The sequence below is a fragment of the Cheilinus undulatus genome, linkage group 22, assembly GCF_018320785.1.
Source record: "Cheilinus undulatus linkage group 22, ASM1832078v1, whole genome shotgun sequence".
Taxonomy (NCBI): Eukaryota; Metazoa; Chordata; class Actinopteri; order Labriformes; family Labridae; genus Cheilinus; species Cheilinus undulatus.
In genome coordinates, this window is record NC_054886.1 from 23081353 (window position 1) to 23100405 (window position 19053).

General features: G+C 38.0%; 1 protein-coding gene across 1 annotated transcript; it reads left to right on the forward strand.

The window, feature by feature from the left end:
* The first annotated feature begins 98 nt into the window (after positions 1-98).
* Positions 99-17637, forward strand: LOC121504580 (RLA class II histocompatibility antigen, DP alpha-1 chain-like). The gene is made up of 4 exons (XM_041779483.1): positions 99-225; positions 326-571; positions 15386-15670; positions 17294-17637. Exons 1-4 carry the CDS (start codon positions 132-134, stop codon positions 17404-17406), a joined length of 738 nt encoding a protein of 245 aa, XP_041635417.1. The 5' UTR covers positions 99-131; the 3' UTR covers positions 17407-17637.
* Positions 17638-19053: the final 1416 nt, after the last annotated feature.

Below are 19053 nucleotides of genomic sequence, written 5' to 3' on the forward strand. Positions count from 1 at the left end.
TGTTTCAGTAAGTGTCAGCAGTCTACCTTTAACACAGTGACTGATGATATCACCACATCTTCTGATTGGCTGATCTACTTTTTAGTGTTCAGGCCTCTCACTGGTTCAGATCCTCATACAGGCTCAGATCTATGAATGATCAGGTCTACAGCTGGTTTTGGTTGGTGACAATGGTTCTGGTTCTGGTAGTAATCCTGTCCTGTGTCTTGGCCATCTCAGCTAATGGTAAGTTTGTCTCATGATTCAGCTTCTGATCGAGAGTTTGTACGCTGAGGTATTTGACTAAACAAACTGTCATTGCTTCATCTTTGCTTTTTCTCTTTAGGTCTTCATCAGGAAATTCAGTTCAGTGGATGTACAGAGAATTATATGGAGGATATGATTGGTCTGGATGGTGAAGAAATAATGTTTGCTGATTTTGAAAAAGGAACAGTAGTCAATTGTCAGCCAGAGTTTGCGGGAAAGGTAGTGAGCGAAGGATTTTATGAACGTGCATTGAATCGTATGAGCAGTTGCAAACAGCTCGTGGAACTCTTTCCTGAAATCTTCAAAGACTACGAAGAACAGAGAGGTAAAGACATCTCACACTTCAGACTGAATTATTTGAATACATCATTTAACTCTACTTGACTCGGGATCTCTTTGTAAAATGTATATAATATTAAAGATAAATGATAATTTCTTGTCATTGGTCCCTGACACATCATAAATTGCTGCCATCTGCTTCAAAAAAATGTAGGACTGTTGTTTGATAATAATTTCACATTTAAAAAACATACTACCAATCTTCAAAAATACAATCTATTTTCATTTTCAAAGGCCCAGAAACACTTCTGCATGCTTTTATATCCTCACGCCTAGATTAGTGTAACAGTCTTTTTACCTTCCTGAGCCAAATCTAGAGCGGGGGTAAAGGGGTGGGGGGCTTGTTGTGGTACAGAGAACAACCAGTTTGCACTAGTTTGAGGCCTGACATAGTGATATGGTCTGCCAATCAGTGTATAGTTTATTTTATAGAGCTGGAAATACAATAGGAGGGATCTTTGGAAGACACTTATGAAAAGGAAAAAGCTTAGATATGCAGATGAAAAGTGAGGATGGAAAGTTGGGACTTGTCCAATAGAAGTGAGGTGTAGAGGGTTAACAAGGTCAGCTGTTTCATTAGAGAGCTGAGGGTGCAGGAACAGAATTTGCAAAAGACAGTTAAGGAGATGTCAGCAATGCTATCATTATTCATTATTTAACAGACACACCATTTATTCATTCACCATTCATTCAGACATTCACACATTATAGTTTATGTGGCTTAACTCTTCCGAAGGGTTTTATTGTTTTAATGCTATTTTTAAGATTTTCTAATAATTTTCATAAACAATTGTAACTTCATCTTGCTTTTTTTTACGTTTCCAGAAGAATTTCAAGCAAGCTGTATAAGTGTTCCTGCATGATATAAAGGCTTGTCTCCTGACATGACTTCCTCTATCACCAATAAAATACTGATTGTTAGGTTATTACTACTTTTGTTAGCATTAGAAGTGGATATCCCTGTGAGGTTCCAGTGAATGAGTGGAAAATCCATTAGAACATGGATGTTTAGAGGATGCTTTACCTTTTTACTAATAATATAAATCATCAGCATCAATCATGCTCAATTTAATTTAATTTAAAAAAATTATATATATAATTAGAATATCATGAAAAAGTTCAATATTTTTTGTCACTCAAATCAGCTAATTAAGTCCAAACACCTGCAAAGGTTTCCTGAGCCTTTAAATCAGGCAGGGTCCAACATTAACGGTTGCCCGAATGCCCGGGCAACTTCAAAAAGCCGACAGGCAAGCAAAACGTGTAAGGACTTGCCCGATTGGGCAAGCACGTCTCTGAGCTTTTCTATTTGTTAATTTTATTATTTTCCTCTCTCCTTTCTGTTACTACGGAGCAAGGTTATAATCGTAAATGAAAACGAACGAAATAACGGAAACTAAATCCTCTAAAATATTTTCGTTAACTAAAACTAAAATAAAAACGGCAATTTTTGAAAACACTATAACGAACTAAAACTGTGTTTCAAGTTTGCGAAACTAACTAAAACGAAATAAATTCATATGTGAAATAGCCTTCGTTTTTGTTTTTTTCATGTATTATAAACATATGCCAGGAGAAAATTGAATCATCATCCTGTTATTTCAACCTGTCAGCAGCGTGTGGCAACACGTGACACCACGCGCTAGGACGTAATTTGGGGGGGGGGGGGGCACGTCCCCTGCACTTTTTAAAAAGGCAGTTTTGATCCCCTGCAGTTTTTTACCATCCAAAAACAATGTTACGCTATATTAAATGGAGACAGGTTGAGCACTAGGACCAAGCGGAAAACGGCTGCTCAAGCTGAACCCTGTTTCCCTTTAGACCGCCCACTGGCCCACAAGCTCATCGATTGGCTCTGCCGTTTCTTGCTAACGTGTGATTGGCCGTCCCCGCTGTCACTCCATCTGGTTGTAAACAGCGCCTGGACTATAGCACATGAGCACACCGATGTTTAGCTAGTTGGCCATGAGTCCACGTTCATGTGTCACTGCTAGTTGTTAACATGTTGGGCATTTTTTCTGCCTGGGTCACGTCAGCTAGACGGATTTTAATATCAGAGGTTTCATTTACATTAACAATGAATGTGTGTCTGTGTGTGTGCATGCGTGCGTGTCTATGTGTTTGGTAATCAGGCGCAGCCAGAGCCATTGAGAGAGAGAGTTACAACACGCTCTGATCGCGCCGCCGCGCGGTCACGTGGTTCATGTAGCTCGAAATAGTTCCAAACATATCAGAGCTGTCAGTCTGTTTGAATAATTTCGAGCGGGAGAGACCGCAGCAACGAGAGATTTCAGTAAATATTAGCTTTCAATCCAAAGAGATTGTTGTTTTGATTATCATATACTCATATTTATTGTATAAAATTACAACTTTAAGTAATAGATGCCATTTTAGTGATCAAAATACAGGATTGTTGAGTTTGTCAGTGATAAATTTGGGGGTAAATAGGGATTACAATGACAGTAGCAACTATTTTTTTGCTGCTAATATATAAGGGGCAATTTTCAGTGACTATATATGCACAATTTGTACTTATTATGAATTTGACCACATGTATAATAGTATTTTTTATGTGATATAGAGACAAGATTAAACATTTTGTCTGTTAACTTTTTGAGGGAACAGCAAATACATTCGTTGTCATAACTATATTGTTGCTGCTAATACAGTATATAAGAAGAAATTTTCTGTTATATGAACAGTTTATAATGTGCATTAATCATAATTATGCCTTCGTGTATACTATTGGGGTTTGCTATAAGACAGGATTATTCATTTAGCTGCTTTTAAATTTTGGAGGTAAAATGGGATTCCTACTTCAATGTTGAAAATAATGAAAGCACACACAAAAAACATCAACCTTTAATGAAACTTGGATAACATTTATTGCCTATTTATCACCTATCTAAAGTTTAAACCTCACTAAAACCATAACTAAGCCACATACATGCACAGTCCCACCTGAGCATTGCCTCTGTGTCCACCTGTTTTTTTTTTGTTTTTTTTTTACCTTAGCTTCACCCTTTTCTTTCATCTTTTTGAAATCCAATGGTAGTAAGCATTTATTTACTTTAATTTTACAATTACTTTTTTATGTTATTATCACACTGTAAATATATGGCTGTTGAATTTACAGTACGTCCCTGGCAAAAAGCTGCCAATAATGTCCTGGTAAACTGCTGTTTGTTACTGTAAGGCAAGTTTATTTGTATAGCACATTTCAGCAACAAGGTAATTTAAAGTGCTTCACACAGGATACTAAAATACAATGACAAAGGGATAAAGAAACACAAAATAAATCACAGTAATTTACAGCAATTTATTTTACAGTTTAATACTGTATTTATATTACAATGGTTTACTGTAGTTTTTTTTACAGGCAAAACATTGAACTATAATTCAGTTTACAGTATGTTCTTGTATCAAATTTAAATTACAGAATTTACCTTTCAACTCAAGTTGCCTGGTAAGCACTGTTAAATGTTCCCTTGACAGAATGTTGTTGTAAGAAATTTTGCAATGAAGTTTTAATATTAGCTTTACAAAGTTTACCTGTACATAGAGAGAATAGTACAAAGACAACTTTAAATCCTACATGCATCAACACTGCATTCTAAAGTCACTTTACCAGTAAAATAAAAACAGAGTCAAAGCTGCAGTAAACACATTTATTAGTGCGTCATAGTTTTTCATTACATGTTAAATTTTTTCAAACATGAGCTGTAACAGCTATAAAAATAGGATCTATTTTTTAAAAACTTGTTTTGATATTAAAGATAACATCCACCTGCAGACTGGAGAAAAAAAAACTACTGGCTGTGTAGTCAGGTGATAGGAACCCAGGTGTAGGAAGGCAGGTAGCCTGCTGGAAACCCCAGAGAAGAAGTAGTACTGGTCATGTGACACCATCCCATCCAGTCCGCTAAAACTCGAACACTAGGGCGACTGTAAAAGAGAGAAGCAAAGTTAGTTTATACTTTTCATACAACAGTATTTATTTATTTTTTTTACCAAGAAATATAATTTGTTTGTTTTATACTTTTCTTGAATATTTTACCTCTTACAAAACATTTCCATTTCAGCGGATGTGTGTTTTGATTTTATTTGTTTCAATAAATAACCATATATTTTTTTATCTGTACACATTCTTCTCAATTATTTGTTCTAAAATTATCCAAATATTTACAGAACAAACAGAGTCAGAGGTTGGGCTGGAATGATCATTCATTAATTGTAACTGAGGTAAAAAGTTAAATTAATCATGATTTTGATTTTTGCCATAATAACCCGGCCCTTACATAGAACCTCTGCTACATCTCCAAAACCACTCATTGACCTAACAATGAACTTAGTAAGTGAATATACTTTAAAAACTGCCTGTATTACAGCCTTTCATTTATAGCAACAACACAGTAAAACACCCTTTCTGTCACTGGATCTGCCATTTTTCAGGACCAGAATGACTCTGCAGCAGAGAGGGGAGACACTAACAGATCATCAGCATTCAGTCAAAGAATCAGAGCAAACTGCAGGAAGCTGTCCAACTTTGTAGGAGTGCTGGTGATGAAGATAATTGAGCAATATGTTTTGTTAAGTGGACGATAAGGTGGAGCTGGTAGTTGAGCAAATAAGTGCCATTCAGGCTGCTTTTGCTGCTGTTGTCTTTTTATCTCAGTATTGGCTACAGTAAGTTTGTAATTATCAGCATATCCTACATCCCTAGTCAAAACTAAGAGCATAATTATAATATAGAGTATAATTATAATATAGATTAGGCTTCATGTTCTAATGTGAGCCTTATTTCATTTTATTTCATTATTTTACCATCAGGTAATTAAATCTGGACCACGGGCCACAGTTTGGACACCCCTGGTAAAATTTAATTATACCCAGGTTAAACGGGGAAATATTTCTAAAACTGTAAGATATCTGATATAATCTATAACAGAGAACATGTATTCAGTATAATAAAACTGGGTCTATACTGTCACAATTGTTCCTCAGTTAAACAAAAAATCTAATAACTAAAGATAAACTTTGTATGCTAAAGAGAACAGACGTCTGAAATTATTTTGAGGTTAATGTGGACAAACTGACATCTGGTTGTGCTAATTACGAACTAACTTATGTGCTGCTCATATTAGCTTACTGCATTTGGAAGTTAACTACGTATTATTTTTAGATTAACAGTAACTAAAGCTATCTATATATATAATATCTATAATGCCTAGGCAAACAAGATGTCAGCTCATGAGACAAAATGTAAAAATAAACCATAATTTTGTGTACTTAATCGGTGAGTTGGCCTGGGGTACGTTGAAAACACGGGCTCTCGGCTGGAACTATTCGCTGTTTGGAACTATCAAGGTCCCCATGAGCCACATGACTTCTGCATTCCTCAATTTCTATTGGAGTATATGGGAGTGTCATAACTCTCTCTCTCAATGGCTCTGGCCTCTGGCCTCCTCCATCTCTTCCAGTCTCTCCTCCTCTACCTCCTCTACCTCCTCCAGTCTATCCTCCTCTACCGCCCCCATCTCCTCCAGCCTCTCTTGCTCTACCTCCTCCTGTATCTTCTTCTGGATTTCTATTATCTGTCACCTGACAAAAATATATTGATGGATGACATGAACAGTGGGACAATTTGGGATGCAACAATCATTGATTTTGATGGTATAGTCTGAAGAAAAAACTCAGTTTCTCAGTTATTATGTCTAATTTATTCACAAACAATATGGATGTATAAAATCACATTTGTAATCCAAGGTTTTATTTATTTTTCCCACAAACTTTCATTGTAAGTGTTTTTAAACAGTTGCTGCCTTTCAAAACACAAATAATACATGAAAAAAAAATCAAAAAGTGTATCTCTTTTGCTTCAAATATACGCTTTTTAAAAACCTCTGTGTTGTTGAGGCTCTACAGTATTAATGATAATAATAATAATAATAATATCTTATTTGCCAGCTCTTTCAATAAAACTCAAAGACACTTTACAAGAATAAAACAATTACATAATATGAACATATAAATTGCGAAACATAAGTTTATCATAAAGTTAAATAATAGAATATAAAAAAAATAAAAGTAATACTATTACTACTACTACTACTACTAATAATAATGATAATAATAGGAGAGGAGAGAGTCTGAGTTTCTGATGGATGAGGGGAAGGAGTTTGTGGTGTAATGTGTTCCTCTGAGTAACTTACACTTTGACTTCTAAAGAAGTCTCTTATATCCAGTTTTCTTTTTTCAACATCTTGCCACCTGGCTGCGCCTAAGTGTCTATAACACATAGACACGCACGCACGCACGCACACACACAGACACACATTCATTGTTAATGTAAATGAAACCTCTGATATTAAAATCCGTCTAGCTGACGTGACCCAGGCAGAAAAAATGCCCAACATGTTAACAACTAACAGTGACACATGAACGTGGACTCATGGCCAACTAGCTAAACACCGGTGTGCTCATGTGCTATAGTCCAGGCGCTGTTTACAACCAGATGGAGTGACAGCGGGGACGGCCAATCACACGTTAGCAAGAAATGGCAGAGCCAATCGATGAGCTTGTGGGCCAGTGGGCGGTCTAAAGGGAAACAGGGTTCAGCTTGAGCAGCCGTTTTCCGCTTGGTCCTAGTGCTCAACCTGTCTCCATTTAATATAGCGTAACATTGTTTTTGGATGGTAAAAAACTGCAGGGGATCAAAACTGCCTTTTTAAAAAGTGCTGGGGCCGGGCCCCCCCCCCCCCCCCCCCAAAAAATTACGTCCTTTGACCAGACGCTGGAGGCCTAGGGTATAGGAGAAGACAAGGTACTGCTCGTTGTAATTGACAACGGTGCTAACATTGTCAAAGCCGTGCGGCTTCTGCAGGATAGACGGCAAGCAGAAGGTGGCCCCGTTTCTCAGGCCCAGCCAATAGGTGCGGGAGACGGACAGCATGATCTGTGGATAGAGTCAGAGGACTCAGACTCAGAGATGGAGGAGAGCGGTGGCCTCGGTAAATGTTATGATCAATGTGTTTTTTCAATAATAAATCATGTCTTTTGGTACTATGGAAGTTAACGCCATAGTATTAAAAACAACATTGCTTGCTGTAACTAAAAATTTCTTTATAGAATTAAAAAAATAACAACACAATAATAATAAGGTAACTGTGACTATGTGATTTAAATACTTCACATATGAAGGTTTAAGCATGTTAAGTTCGTAAAGGTATACTATAAGCATCCTGGAACGTGGAGAACCCCATAATGAAAAATATACCCCTTCCCTTTCTTTAAAAATACTACAGTCATATTTAGAAATCATACCTCAAACAGTGTTAGACCTTAAGCTGATAGCTGCATCTGTACTTAAATTAGCTTACATGAGTGGCCAATTGTGTTAAATATGAATATAAATATTTTTATCTGATCAATACAATTTTTCAACCTGATAGGATGCAGCTGTAAAAAAATTGAGTGTAGCCTAAATTTAAAGGTTTGAAGTAAACAGTCATTTTTTTCATCAAAGTTTTAGTATTACATGTAGAATAATAGCAGTTACATATTCAAAATAAAGATTTCATTTTCAACAATTTATCTGACTATGGAAAAACATTTACAGATCCTGAGTCCTAGATTCATTAATCTATTTGTATGACATTAATTAGCAGCTTAAAGGAAAATCATCAATTGCAAATGAAGAAATTATCAAAAAGTGTGGCAAAACTCTTGTCTGGGATTGTAGTACACGCTGGAACAGTTCTTTTGATATGATGAAAAGACTGTTGGAGACATGAGCTGAACTAAACCAAGTGCTAGAAGAGCTGGGTATGGACACACTTCTTACAAGTGATTGGACTAAGCTGGAGAACATCATCAAGCTGTTTGAGCCCTTTGCCATTCATACAGATCAACTTCAGAGTGACAGCCAGTCACTCTCACAGGTAGTGCCATGCCTTCTCAACCTCAAGGCACACTTGCTGACTAGTCCTGCTTGCATTCAGTTAGCTCAAGTGCTGCTCAAGTCCTTACAAGAACATTTTTCTGGCATCCTTAACCCTGATTCCACACAGTTTGATGCTACACCAGCAGGAGCCTGCCTTATGGATCCCTGTGTTTCACTGGTTCTTCAGTCACCAGACACAGTACTATTGAGGGGGGCAGCACAGAGCTTTGTGCAGAGACTGGCAGAGCAGTATAACCCAGCAACTGCTTCTCCAGATAATATTGCCAGTGCAAAGGCCACACAAACTCTGACTGGAGCCACCTCAACTGTCCTTCAGAAATACCGCTTCCTTGCATCCTGCATGGAGGTCAACACAAAACAGGCTGATGTGACTGATAGTTTGTCTACTGAAATGGAGAAGCACATCAGTGATGTCAAACAGGGTATGTTTGATGAAAAACCACTACACTTCTGGAGATCAAGAGAGTCTGTCTATCCAAAACTTGCCCTGTGGCATTGGATCTCTTCAGTGCCCCCACCTCACAAGCCTTTGTGGAGCGCATCTTCTCAGTGTGTGGACTGCTGTCATCTGGCTTGAGGAACAGAACAACCACATCTCTGGAGCAAAGAGTTTTCCTCAAGATCAACAAGAAGTTGTTGCTTGACTGAAGTACACTGACAAAAACATACACAAACAATCTCAATGAACTGTAATCGAAACAGCTAGTTGATCTACCAAGTTAAAATTTCAGTTTTGCTTTTATTTTATTACCTGGAAAACAAAGCTTTGTACATTTAACAAAGCAAGTCAAAGCTGGAAAGGAACAATATCTTATTAGCTATCTAGCTCCTTTTTTGAACCACCTGTACACCTGTCCTTTAAGCAATTTTCTTTAAGTGTTTCCCTCAAAGACTCACACTACTTTTTCAAGATTGATACTTCCTGCATGTCATCTTAGAAATATTGTGGCACACAGTATGTGCTCACGACAGAACCTGTTTCCACTGTTTAGTAATTGTGGTGCCCAGTTGATATTTGTCACATTCATGACAGAAGTCCACTTACTGATACATATGTTATTTCACAGATTTTCTTCTGTGGATGTTGTTACAGTTCAATATTGTGTTTCATTTGAATACATTTTTTAAATGATATGATGTTTTAAGTGTTCATTACAAAATGCTTTGGGTATACAGACAAGTATTACATGTTACATAAAAACTAAAACTAACACTAAAACTAATAAAAACTAAACTAAAACTAATAATTTTTCACAAAACTAAACTAAACTGAAAAACCATCATGAAAAACTAACTAAAACTAAACTGAAATTGAGAACAAAAAGTCAAAATGAAATAAAAATAAAAACTAATGAAAAGTTCAAAACTATTATAACCTTGCTACAGAGCCCCTGAGATGCAGCGTATCTGCTGACATGCGGACAGCTGCTGAGAGAAGGCAAGGTGTATATTATTACCGTCGGATGCGCTCGACGGAGGACCGTGCGTAAGCGAAGAGCGCAGAGGAAGTCCGCCAGCTGTCCGCAGGTGGAGTGGAGTGATATGGTCCACTCTCTTGGTCTTAGTGAGGACTCGAGCAGCAGTGTTCTGGATCAGCTGCAGCTGTCTGATAGACTTTTTAGGCAGACCAGTAAAGACACTGTTACAGTAGTCAACTCGACTAAAGATAAATGCGTGGACCAGTTTTTCAAGGTCCTGCTGTGACATTAGTCCTTTAATCCTAGAAATATTCTTGAGGTGATAATAAGCTGACTTTGTAATTGTTTTTATGTGGCTTTTGAAATTTAGGTCTGAATCCATGACAACACCCAGATTTCTGGCCTGGTCTGAGGTTTTTAACTGAAGTGACTGGAGCTGCATGCTGATTTTCAGAGAGTCCTCCTTGGGTCCAAAAACAGCTAGCTCAGTTTTTTCTCTGTTTAAATGGAGAAAATTATGGCACATCCTTTCAGTAATTTGTTCCATGCATTTGCCCAGTGCTTGTATGGGGCTATAGTCACCTGGGGACATTGAAATGTAGAGCTGTGTGTCATCTGCATAGTTATGGTAATTTATTTTGTTGTTTTCTATGATCTGAGCAAGTGGAAGCATGTAGATGTTAAACAGAAGAGGCCCCAGGATGGAGCCTTGAGGGACTCCACATGTAATTTCGGTCTGCTCAGATCTAAAATAATAATCCCTGCCCTTTAAGTAGGATGCAAACCAATCAAGAACTGTGCCAGACAGTCCCACCCAGTTTTCCAGTCATTCAAGTAATATATTGTGGTCGACTGTGTCGAAAGCAGCACTGAGGTCCAATAACACTAAGACTGAAGTTCTGCCATGATCTGTGTTTAAGCGAATGTCATTAAACACCTTGACCAGAGCGGTCTCAGTGCTGTGATGAGGTCTAAAACCTGACTGGAAGACATTAAAGCAGTTTTTCACTGTTAGAAAGTAATTAAGCTGTTGAAACACGGCCTTTTCAATAATTTTACTTAAAAAAGGAAGATTTGATATCGGCCTGTAGTTATTCATTAAGGTCTTCTCTAGATTTTTCTTTTTTTAAGAGCGGCTTAATAACAACTGTTTTCAGGGTCTGTGGGAAGACTCCTGAGATTAGAGACATGTTTACAATCTGTAACAGATCAGATGCCATGACATGTGAGACCTTTTTGAAAAAATCTGTGGGTAAAACATCCAGACAGCTGTAGGAGGAGTTCAGTTGGTGTAAAATGTCCTCCAGATTTTTGTCATTGATTGGATTAAACTGTGTCATGGTGTTTAAGTTGTTTTTAGACGGACATAGCACAGATCCTGAACCTGGTGTGGATTCATTGCAGGCCCTAGCGGAGTGAAGTTCAGGTGCTATTGATACAGGGGGGTTTGTTATTCTCTCAACAGTAGAAAACAACACTCGAGCATTATTTTTGTTTCTGGTGATCATGTCAGAGAAGAAAGACTGCCTTGCATTCCTCAGCTGTAGATTATAAGTGTGAAGTTTCTCTTTATAGATGTCAAAATGAATCTGGAGATTTGTTTTTCGCCACCTGCGTTCAGCTTTTCGACACTCTCTTTTTCCATTTTTCACCACCATGGCATTTCTCCATGGAGATCTTTTCTTGCTAGAGACAACCTACAACTTAATGGGAGCAATGGAGTCAGTAACATTTAACATTTTAGAATTAAAGTTATCTACCAGCTCACTGACGGAACTACAGGGCAGGGTGGCTGTGGAGGAAAAAAGGTTGTTATACATTTCACTGGTGTTTTCAGTAATGCATCGTTTCATGATTACTTGTATGCAAAGAGATAAAGCTCTCAAAGAAAACACAGCAGTGATCAGACAGGGCCACATCGCTCACAACAACCTTGTGTATGTTCAGACCCTTGGAGATAGGCACCAACGCTTTGCTGGGCCAGAGCATGGGCCAGAGTGAAGCACCAACTACATCAGGGGGCGGGGTTATCGTGACGATCGTGACGCGGTGGAAAACAGCCATTCTGAAGTCGACCACAGTACATGCTGGTGTACTCCGTCCTGCAGACCACCGTTACTGATCCTGGTAAGTTTTATTTCATCCTGTTGTTCGCCTACTATGAATACGCTTGCTACAATATTCCCTCATTAATATTATGAACGTTACACCAGCTAACGTGGTGCGTGCTATTGTTTGTTAGCCAGTTAGCCACTAGTAAGCTAACAAACAATAACAATGCCTGACCTGTATTCAGAACTTCCCTCGTTGTTACACAATGGCTCGTTTAATTATATTACTGAACTACTAGTATATGGTAATCAACAACGTTTCTTGCTCATTTTAGAGTTGTCAACTGTGGATTTGGAGGCTCTGTTACCACGACCAGCATCACCAGTCCCATTCTGCAGCTTGCCTGTTCCATCCTGCAGCTCATCTGCCTCGTCTTCCTCTTGGACCGAATCGTTTGGTCGTTTAAAGTTTATTTCTAATTATGTTAATGTGTACTTTGTGTAAATAAAAAGTTATTTGTGATAAGAGATGCGTGTTTCGTCTGTAATCTACAGCACTTATCATCAACTGATGATCAATCAGGCTCTGGTTTTAAGATTATCTTTTGGCTTCAAATGTCTGCAGCTGTTTGATCCATCCCAAAAACAATTACTATTTAAATAGTTTTAGAATGATCTAATTTTGATCTGTTTTTACAGAAATTTACTCATCAGCCATTATTATTAAATACCTTTTAAAAAATGGGTTAAGACCGGCTGAAATGTTGTAAAAATGCCCACAGTAAGGGATGTAAAGGGGTTAGAGAGTGGCAAAATGTGCTTTGGAGTGGCATGAAGGGGCAAAAATCTGCAAGAAAAGAGGTTAAAATGTGGCAAAAATGGGGGGGGGCACCGGTAGTCGAGTGGCAAAGGCGTGCACCATGCACACAGGCGACCCAGGTTCAAATCCGGCCCGTGGCACCATCCGCCGCATGTCTGTCCCCTGTCCCCGACCCCGTCCACCGTCCTCCCTCCAACAAAGGCACAAAAAAAGCTCCAAAATAAATCTTTAAAAAAAAAGGGGGCAGAAATAGGTAAAAGGGGGCAAAAGTTAAAAAATGGGTCATGGATGGCAAAATGGTGCAAAGATAGTCATGAAAAGAGGATAAAAATGGAAAATATGGATACAAGAGTGGAACAAAGGGGATAAAACTTGCAGGAAAAGTGGTTCAAAAGGAGTTAGAGAATGGAAAAAAATGTTTTAAAGAGGCCGAAAGTATCAAAAATGGGCTAAAAGTAGCAAAAAATATAGCAAAATAGCCTGACACAGTAGTGAAAAGGGGTTAAAAAGTGGCACACAGGGAGAACAATTGCAGGAAAGTTCAAAAATGGGTTTAAGAGTGGCAAAATAGGTGAAAATAGGTTAAAAGGGGCAGAAACTGTTGCATAAATGCCAACTGAAATAATGAAAAGGGGCTAAAAGTGTCAAACATGAGTTCATCCAAACATTCATAGTTTCAAGCATAACAGCAGCATGAGTTTTCTTTTTTCATACCAAGCTAGATAGGTAAACTGCCCTACTGCAGCACATATATTACTTGATTTGTATTGTTGATTTCGTTAAATTTATGAAAAATGTAAAAAGTTCATGCTATACTGACATAAGAGTTGGGGCATTTCAGTAAAGAATGCAATGGTGATTTCCTCATCTCAAACAATTTATTGAAACAAGTCAAACAACAGCACTGGGTACAAAACAAAAAACGTGAATGTAACAATAACTTGTCACGCTTCCTTGAGCATCAATTACAGTATCATCTACAGATGAACAGCATGGTGGAGAGGACTGTTTCAATAGAAACATCTGTACATCTCATGACAGTTTATATGAACAGAACAACATGCCTTCAGTCACACACAAAGAAAATAACCGATCTGCATGGTTAAATATTATGGAGTACACAGCAGGTCATCGACATTTTCTTGCTCAGCTCTAGCTTGCAGTCATTTCTTTTAGAAGGCACCTCCTCGTAGTCAGCCTTAAGACCCTCCCAACAATAAAAAAAGATATCGTCAATTTATTACGTTTGTTTAACTGCTATGTACTTGATGCAAGCGTAGTCAAAGCTAAGTAGCCTAGCAAAGGCTACCACTAACTCGTTCATTGTTATGAATCAAAACGTCTTTGATAATTACCTGTCTTCTCAAACGCAGTCACCGTTCCCTGTGACTCCGATGAAGACGGATAGCCTGTAGCAATTGTTTTATTTTTGGCTCTGAATTTTTATGCAGGCTTGCAAAGCCAGAATCATCACTTGCATGCATACGATGAGCTCCTCCATTGTTGCTTTGCTTACTCTGCATACAACCCTTTTCACCTGGGTTCTCCATCAGTCAAAGTTTTATGGGAGAGAGGAAAAGAGAAAGCCACTGTTGAAGAAAACTCATTAAATCTAGACTTTGGTTCATCAAAGGCATGTGTGAGACTCCTTGGTCAAGTGGAAGATAGTTCTTTGAAGTTTCTTGCTTTTTGGCCATCTGCACATCACCACAAACATCTCCACTGTGAAGCATGGTGGTGGCAGCATCATGCTGTGGAAGTGCTTCTTAGGGGCTGGCCCTGGAAAGCTCATAAAGGTAGTGGGTTAAATTAATGTGGCAAAATAAAGGAAAATCCTGGAGGACAATCTTTTTCAGTCTGCAAGAGAACTATGGCTTGGGAGAAGATTTACTTTACTGCAAGACAATGATCCAAAGCTTACAGCAAAAGCTGCACAGAAATGGTTTAAAGACATCAAGGTGAATGTTCTGGTGTGGCAGAGTCAAAGCCCAGACCTCAATCCAACAGAGAATACAGAACAGGGAATTTGTGATGGACTTGAAAAGGGCTGTTTGATACCTGTACAACCTGACAGAGTTTGAGCAGTTAAGCAGAGAAGAATGGAGCAAAATTCCAGTGTCCAGATGTGCAAGCCTGATTTAGACCTATCCACACAGACTCAGCGCCGTGATTGTAGCCAAGGGGATCTACTAAATGCCGACTAGAAGGGGTGAATATTTATGCAGTCACATATTTTAGTTCACGTTTTTATTTAATTTACATTGGTTTGTAGAAATCCAAAGAGAAAACTCTCAAATGTCAAAATGAAAAAAGGAGCCAAATCATATTGACCATGGTTGATCTATAAAATTAATAAGAGAGTAAAACATCCAAGGCGGTGAGTATTTTTGGTAGGAACTGTATATTGACCAGGTTTTAGCATATTAAACACAAACCGCTCCTCTATGACATGAATTCTTTGACGTCAAAACACTATTTCTAATAATAGCATCAAATCCTGAGAACTGACCTGGTTCCTGTTCTATCTTTGCACTTTCTCCTCCTACAGTTGAACCATCCACTCCCATGGTCTACCCCCGCGATGAGTTGGAGATGGGAAAGAACAACTCCCTTGTCTGTCATGTGACAGGGTTCTACCCCCCTCCTGTGACCATCTACTGGAAGAAGAACGGAGAGAATGTGACCGAAGGAATCACCTATAATGTTCCCCTCTTCAACCGAGACAGTACCTTCCACCAGTTCTCTAAACTGGAATTCATCCCTCAGCAGGGGGACGTCTACAGCTGCTCAGTGAGACACATGACCCTAGACCAACCAAAAACCAGGCAGTGGGGTAAAAAACTTTTTTTAAACCCATAAACTTAAAAAAATAGTGTGGTTAGGTTAGCCCAGCTGCACAGCAGCACAGGGGTTTCCTCTCAGCAAGAAGGATGCTGATTTGAGTCTCAGCCAGGGCCTTCCTTTGTGGAGCTTGCATGTTCTCCCTGTGCAGGTATGAGTTCTCTCAGGGTACTGTGGATTTCTCCCACAGACCAAAAAACATTCTTGCTAGGTGAATTGGTGAACCTAAATAGGCCGTAGGTGTGAGTGTGCCCAGTTGTACGTCTAGATGTCAGCCCTGTGATTGAATGACGACCATTCCAGGGTGTACCCCGCCATCAGCTCCAGCCCCCCGTGACTCCAAACAGGATAAGTGGTGTAGAAAATGTATAGATAGGTTAGGATTGGCAGTAATGTGTTAGATACACATTCTGTCTCAAACATTGGTGCTAAAGGATTTGGAGTTAATCCAGCTCCATATTGATAGTATCATGGTGCACAACTAGGTCTGCAAGACAAGCACAGAGCACAAAGAGGATGGATGAAGTTTCCTGGTTATACATAGATGTGTTTAGGGAGTAACATCACTAACACCAAAAAAGCATCATATCTCATTCTCTTGAAGAACCAAGATAGACTGCAGGCTGTTTTTCATGTGGTGGAAAACTTCCCCAAGGGGAACAAAAGAATAATTTTTTGTCACATGGACTATGACAACCAGTGGCAGGTGTTCTGTTGGTGTGTCATGTTTTGCCAAACTACGCAGGTCTTTACATTTAGCTCATGCAGGAGACAGCCAGAACCGCTCATACTAAGGGAAAAAGAGACACAGAGAGCCTGTGATGTAACTCTGTCACTGCAGACAGGAGCTGCCCTAAGAAATGGTTCAATTTCAGCAATACAATGACATTTTTTGGAAATCTGAAAAGTGTTCAAACTTTTGACAACCAAATGATTTTTTTCCCCTTTTCGGCCCCCAAGAGATGTGAAAATACGTTTGTGCAAACAAGTCTCAGTCATTGTTTTTGATGTGTACACATAAAAATTAAGTTTTTTTTTGTTTTTGTTTTTGTCTTTACACTCCCACTGTCTTTAAACTATTCCATTGACATGTCTGCAGCACACATGTTCTTAAAGCCCAGGTTATCAAGGGTTGATTAATTATTAACAGTTCAAGCACTTAGTTTAACCATTTTTGTCTATCCTAGATTTACTGACATTTTGACACACCAAAGGAATTAGACAGGATCTACATAAACTAATGTCATCTGAGGTCAACATTCAATAAAGACAAGCTGTAAACATTTGATCACTTCAGTTTTCTGCTGAATTGTCATTTTACTGCTCTGAATATGCTTCACTGTAAGATACACACATAGTTAGGTGACCACCAGTGTCAAGAAAATAGAAGTGCCTGATGTGTTTGAAGCTGTAGAACTTTATTCTGAACACACAGTCCAGGGCTTATAATGTGTTTGTGTCTATAGCTGAATGTCAAGAGCAGTGAGTAATAATATAGAAGAGAATATTCTAGACCTTTCCTCTTTCATTAGGTGTCTTCATATAATATTTCTTTAATCTAACATACAAAGAGTGATTGAGATTGATTTATCAACAGTGTCTTTTGTGTCTCCAGAGATGAAGCAGACTGATGCAAATGTGGGACCTGCAGTGCTCTGTGGAATCGGTGTGACTGTTGGTGTGCTCGGTGTGGCTGCTGGAATCTTCTTCATCATCAAAGAAAACTAGCCCAGCTGATTGGCCGGGGCTTTTATATTTGGGAGAAGCTGCTGTTCCTCAAGTTTGACGAAATGCAAGCACAGATCAAACACACAGGATTGTAAACACACACAATCAAATAATCTATGTATGATGTGATCATATCAGTAACATAGCATCATGAGACTGGTTGGTGGGGGAATTTTAATGCAAAAAACTGTTTAATGAAAAACAATGTTCACTATTAAATAAATAAATTCATCTGTGACGTGTTCTGGTGCTTCATATTTATCAAACTCAAATAACAACTGAAGAATGACACTTCTGAAGAAATCACATCATGAATTCTGTACAATGAAAAATCTGGAGCGTTATCACTAATTCTCCATCTGAAGAGGGTAGATATTTTAAATCATATATGAAATATGTTAAAGAAACTATGGAAGACCTTGTACTCAATCTTTTAAACTTAAGTATAGATGAAAATTCTATGTAATGTGTTTAGAACAGCTGATTCCTGACGATGAAAAATATTGAAGAGGGTGATGAAAATGGAGAATTTAACCAGAATTAAGAAGTTATGAGTGGTAAACAAACCATGAAAATGTGAAATTGCCAGTCCAGCATAAGTGCTTATCAGCTCCTTTAAATCAGGTGTGTCTGTCTGTGCTGTTAGGGAGGAAGTCTGGGTCACTGTTTATCTGCAGCTTTGGCACATTTTTACATTTACAAAGATATCTTCACTTTATCAATGTGTTTTCCACAGAGATAACTTTTAACCCAACCTTAACCTTCTCACTTAGGTTAAGGTTCACCCTTTTCTTCAGGCTGTTAGGACACTTTTTTTTCTTCTTCTTCTTGTAATTCCAGATAAAATATGAACCTATTCTTTTCCATTTTTTGACATGGTATAGATAATGGTAAAGTCTGGAATAAAAACAAAAACTGTTAGAGAATCGTCATTTTCCCTGTTTCTACTGTATTGATTCCAGTAAAGTTTTATATCTGTTTGAATGATTCATAATTGTAGTCTCCAACATTGCATAGTTATCTGTATATAGAGTTTTTAGATTTCTTGTTAGATGGTTCCAAAATATTAAATTTTCTTTGAATCCCATTTCATTTTATATTTATTTTCAAATTCTGGATTCAAATTTACTTTCATTTAATGTGAGCTTTTTTTCCTCCCCAAATAAAGGCATTTAATATTTTGTCCAATTTATTAAATTTATTTTCAGGAATGTATGCTGGGAACTTGAAATAAAAACATTACTCTTAGTGAAATGTTATTCTTAATTCTATTAATCAGTTGTAGATAGCTATAGATAAGGGTATTATTGACCAACTCTTTAGGTCTTTTTTTTTTTTAGATTATTTTCAAGTATTGCATCATTTTATTCAAATAATTTACTGATGTCTCCTGGGTTGAGTGCCCCTAGATATTTTATTTAGCTCTTTTCCCATTTAAACCTAGGCTATATCTTAGATGGTTGACCATCACCAGTGCCTCTGACTTGCCTGAATAAAATTGGTGTATTCAGCTCTTTATTTTGTTCTTCTTTTACTTGAAGTAAATGTATACTTTCTTGGTAGCTTTGGATTTTTTCCAAGTTTATTTTTCTCTAGATTTAAGGGAATGATGCTGCTGGTAATATTTAACAAATCAATTTACTATTT

What these genes read in the sequence shown, in the direction of transcription:
- LOC121504580 (XM_041779483.1), top strand. Translation starts at nt 132, where the DNA reads ATGAATGATCAGGTCTACAGCTGGTTTTGGTTGGTGACAATGGTTCTG. An exon ending in AGACTACGAAGAACAGAGAG is followed by an intron (nt 572 to 15,385) that starts GTAAAGACATCT and finishes CTCCTCCTACAG; the next exon opens with TTGAACCATCCACTCCCATG. An exon ending in ACCAAAAACCAGGCAGTGGG is followed by an intron (nt 15,671 to 17,293) that starts GTAAAAAACTTT and finishes TTGTGTCTCCAG; the next exon opens with AGATGAAGCAGACTGATGCA.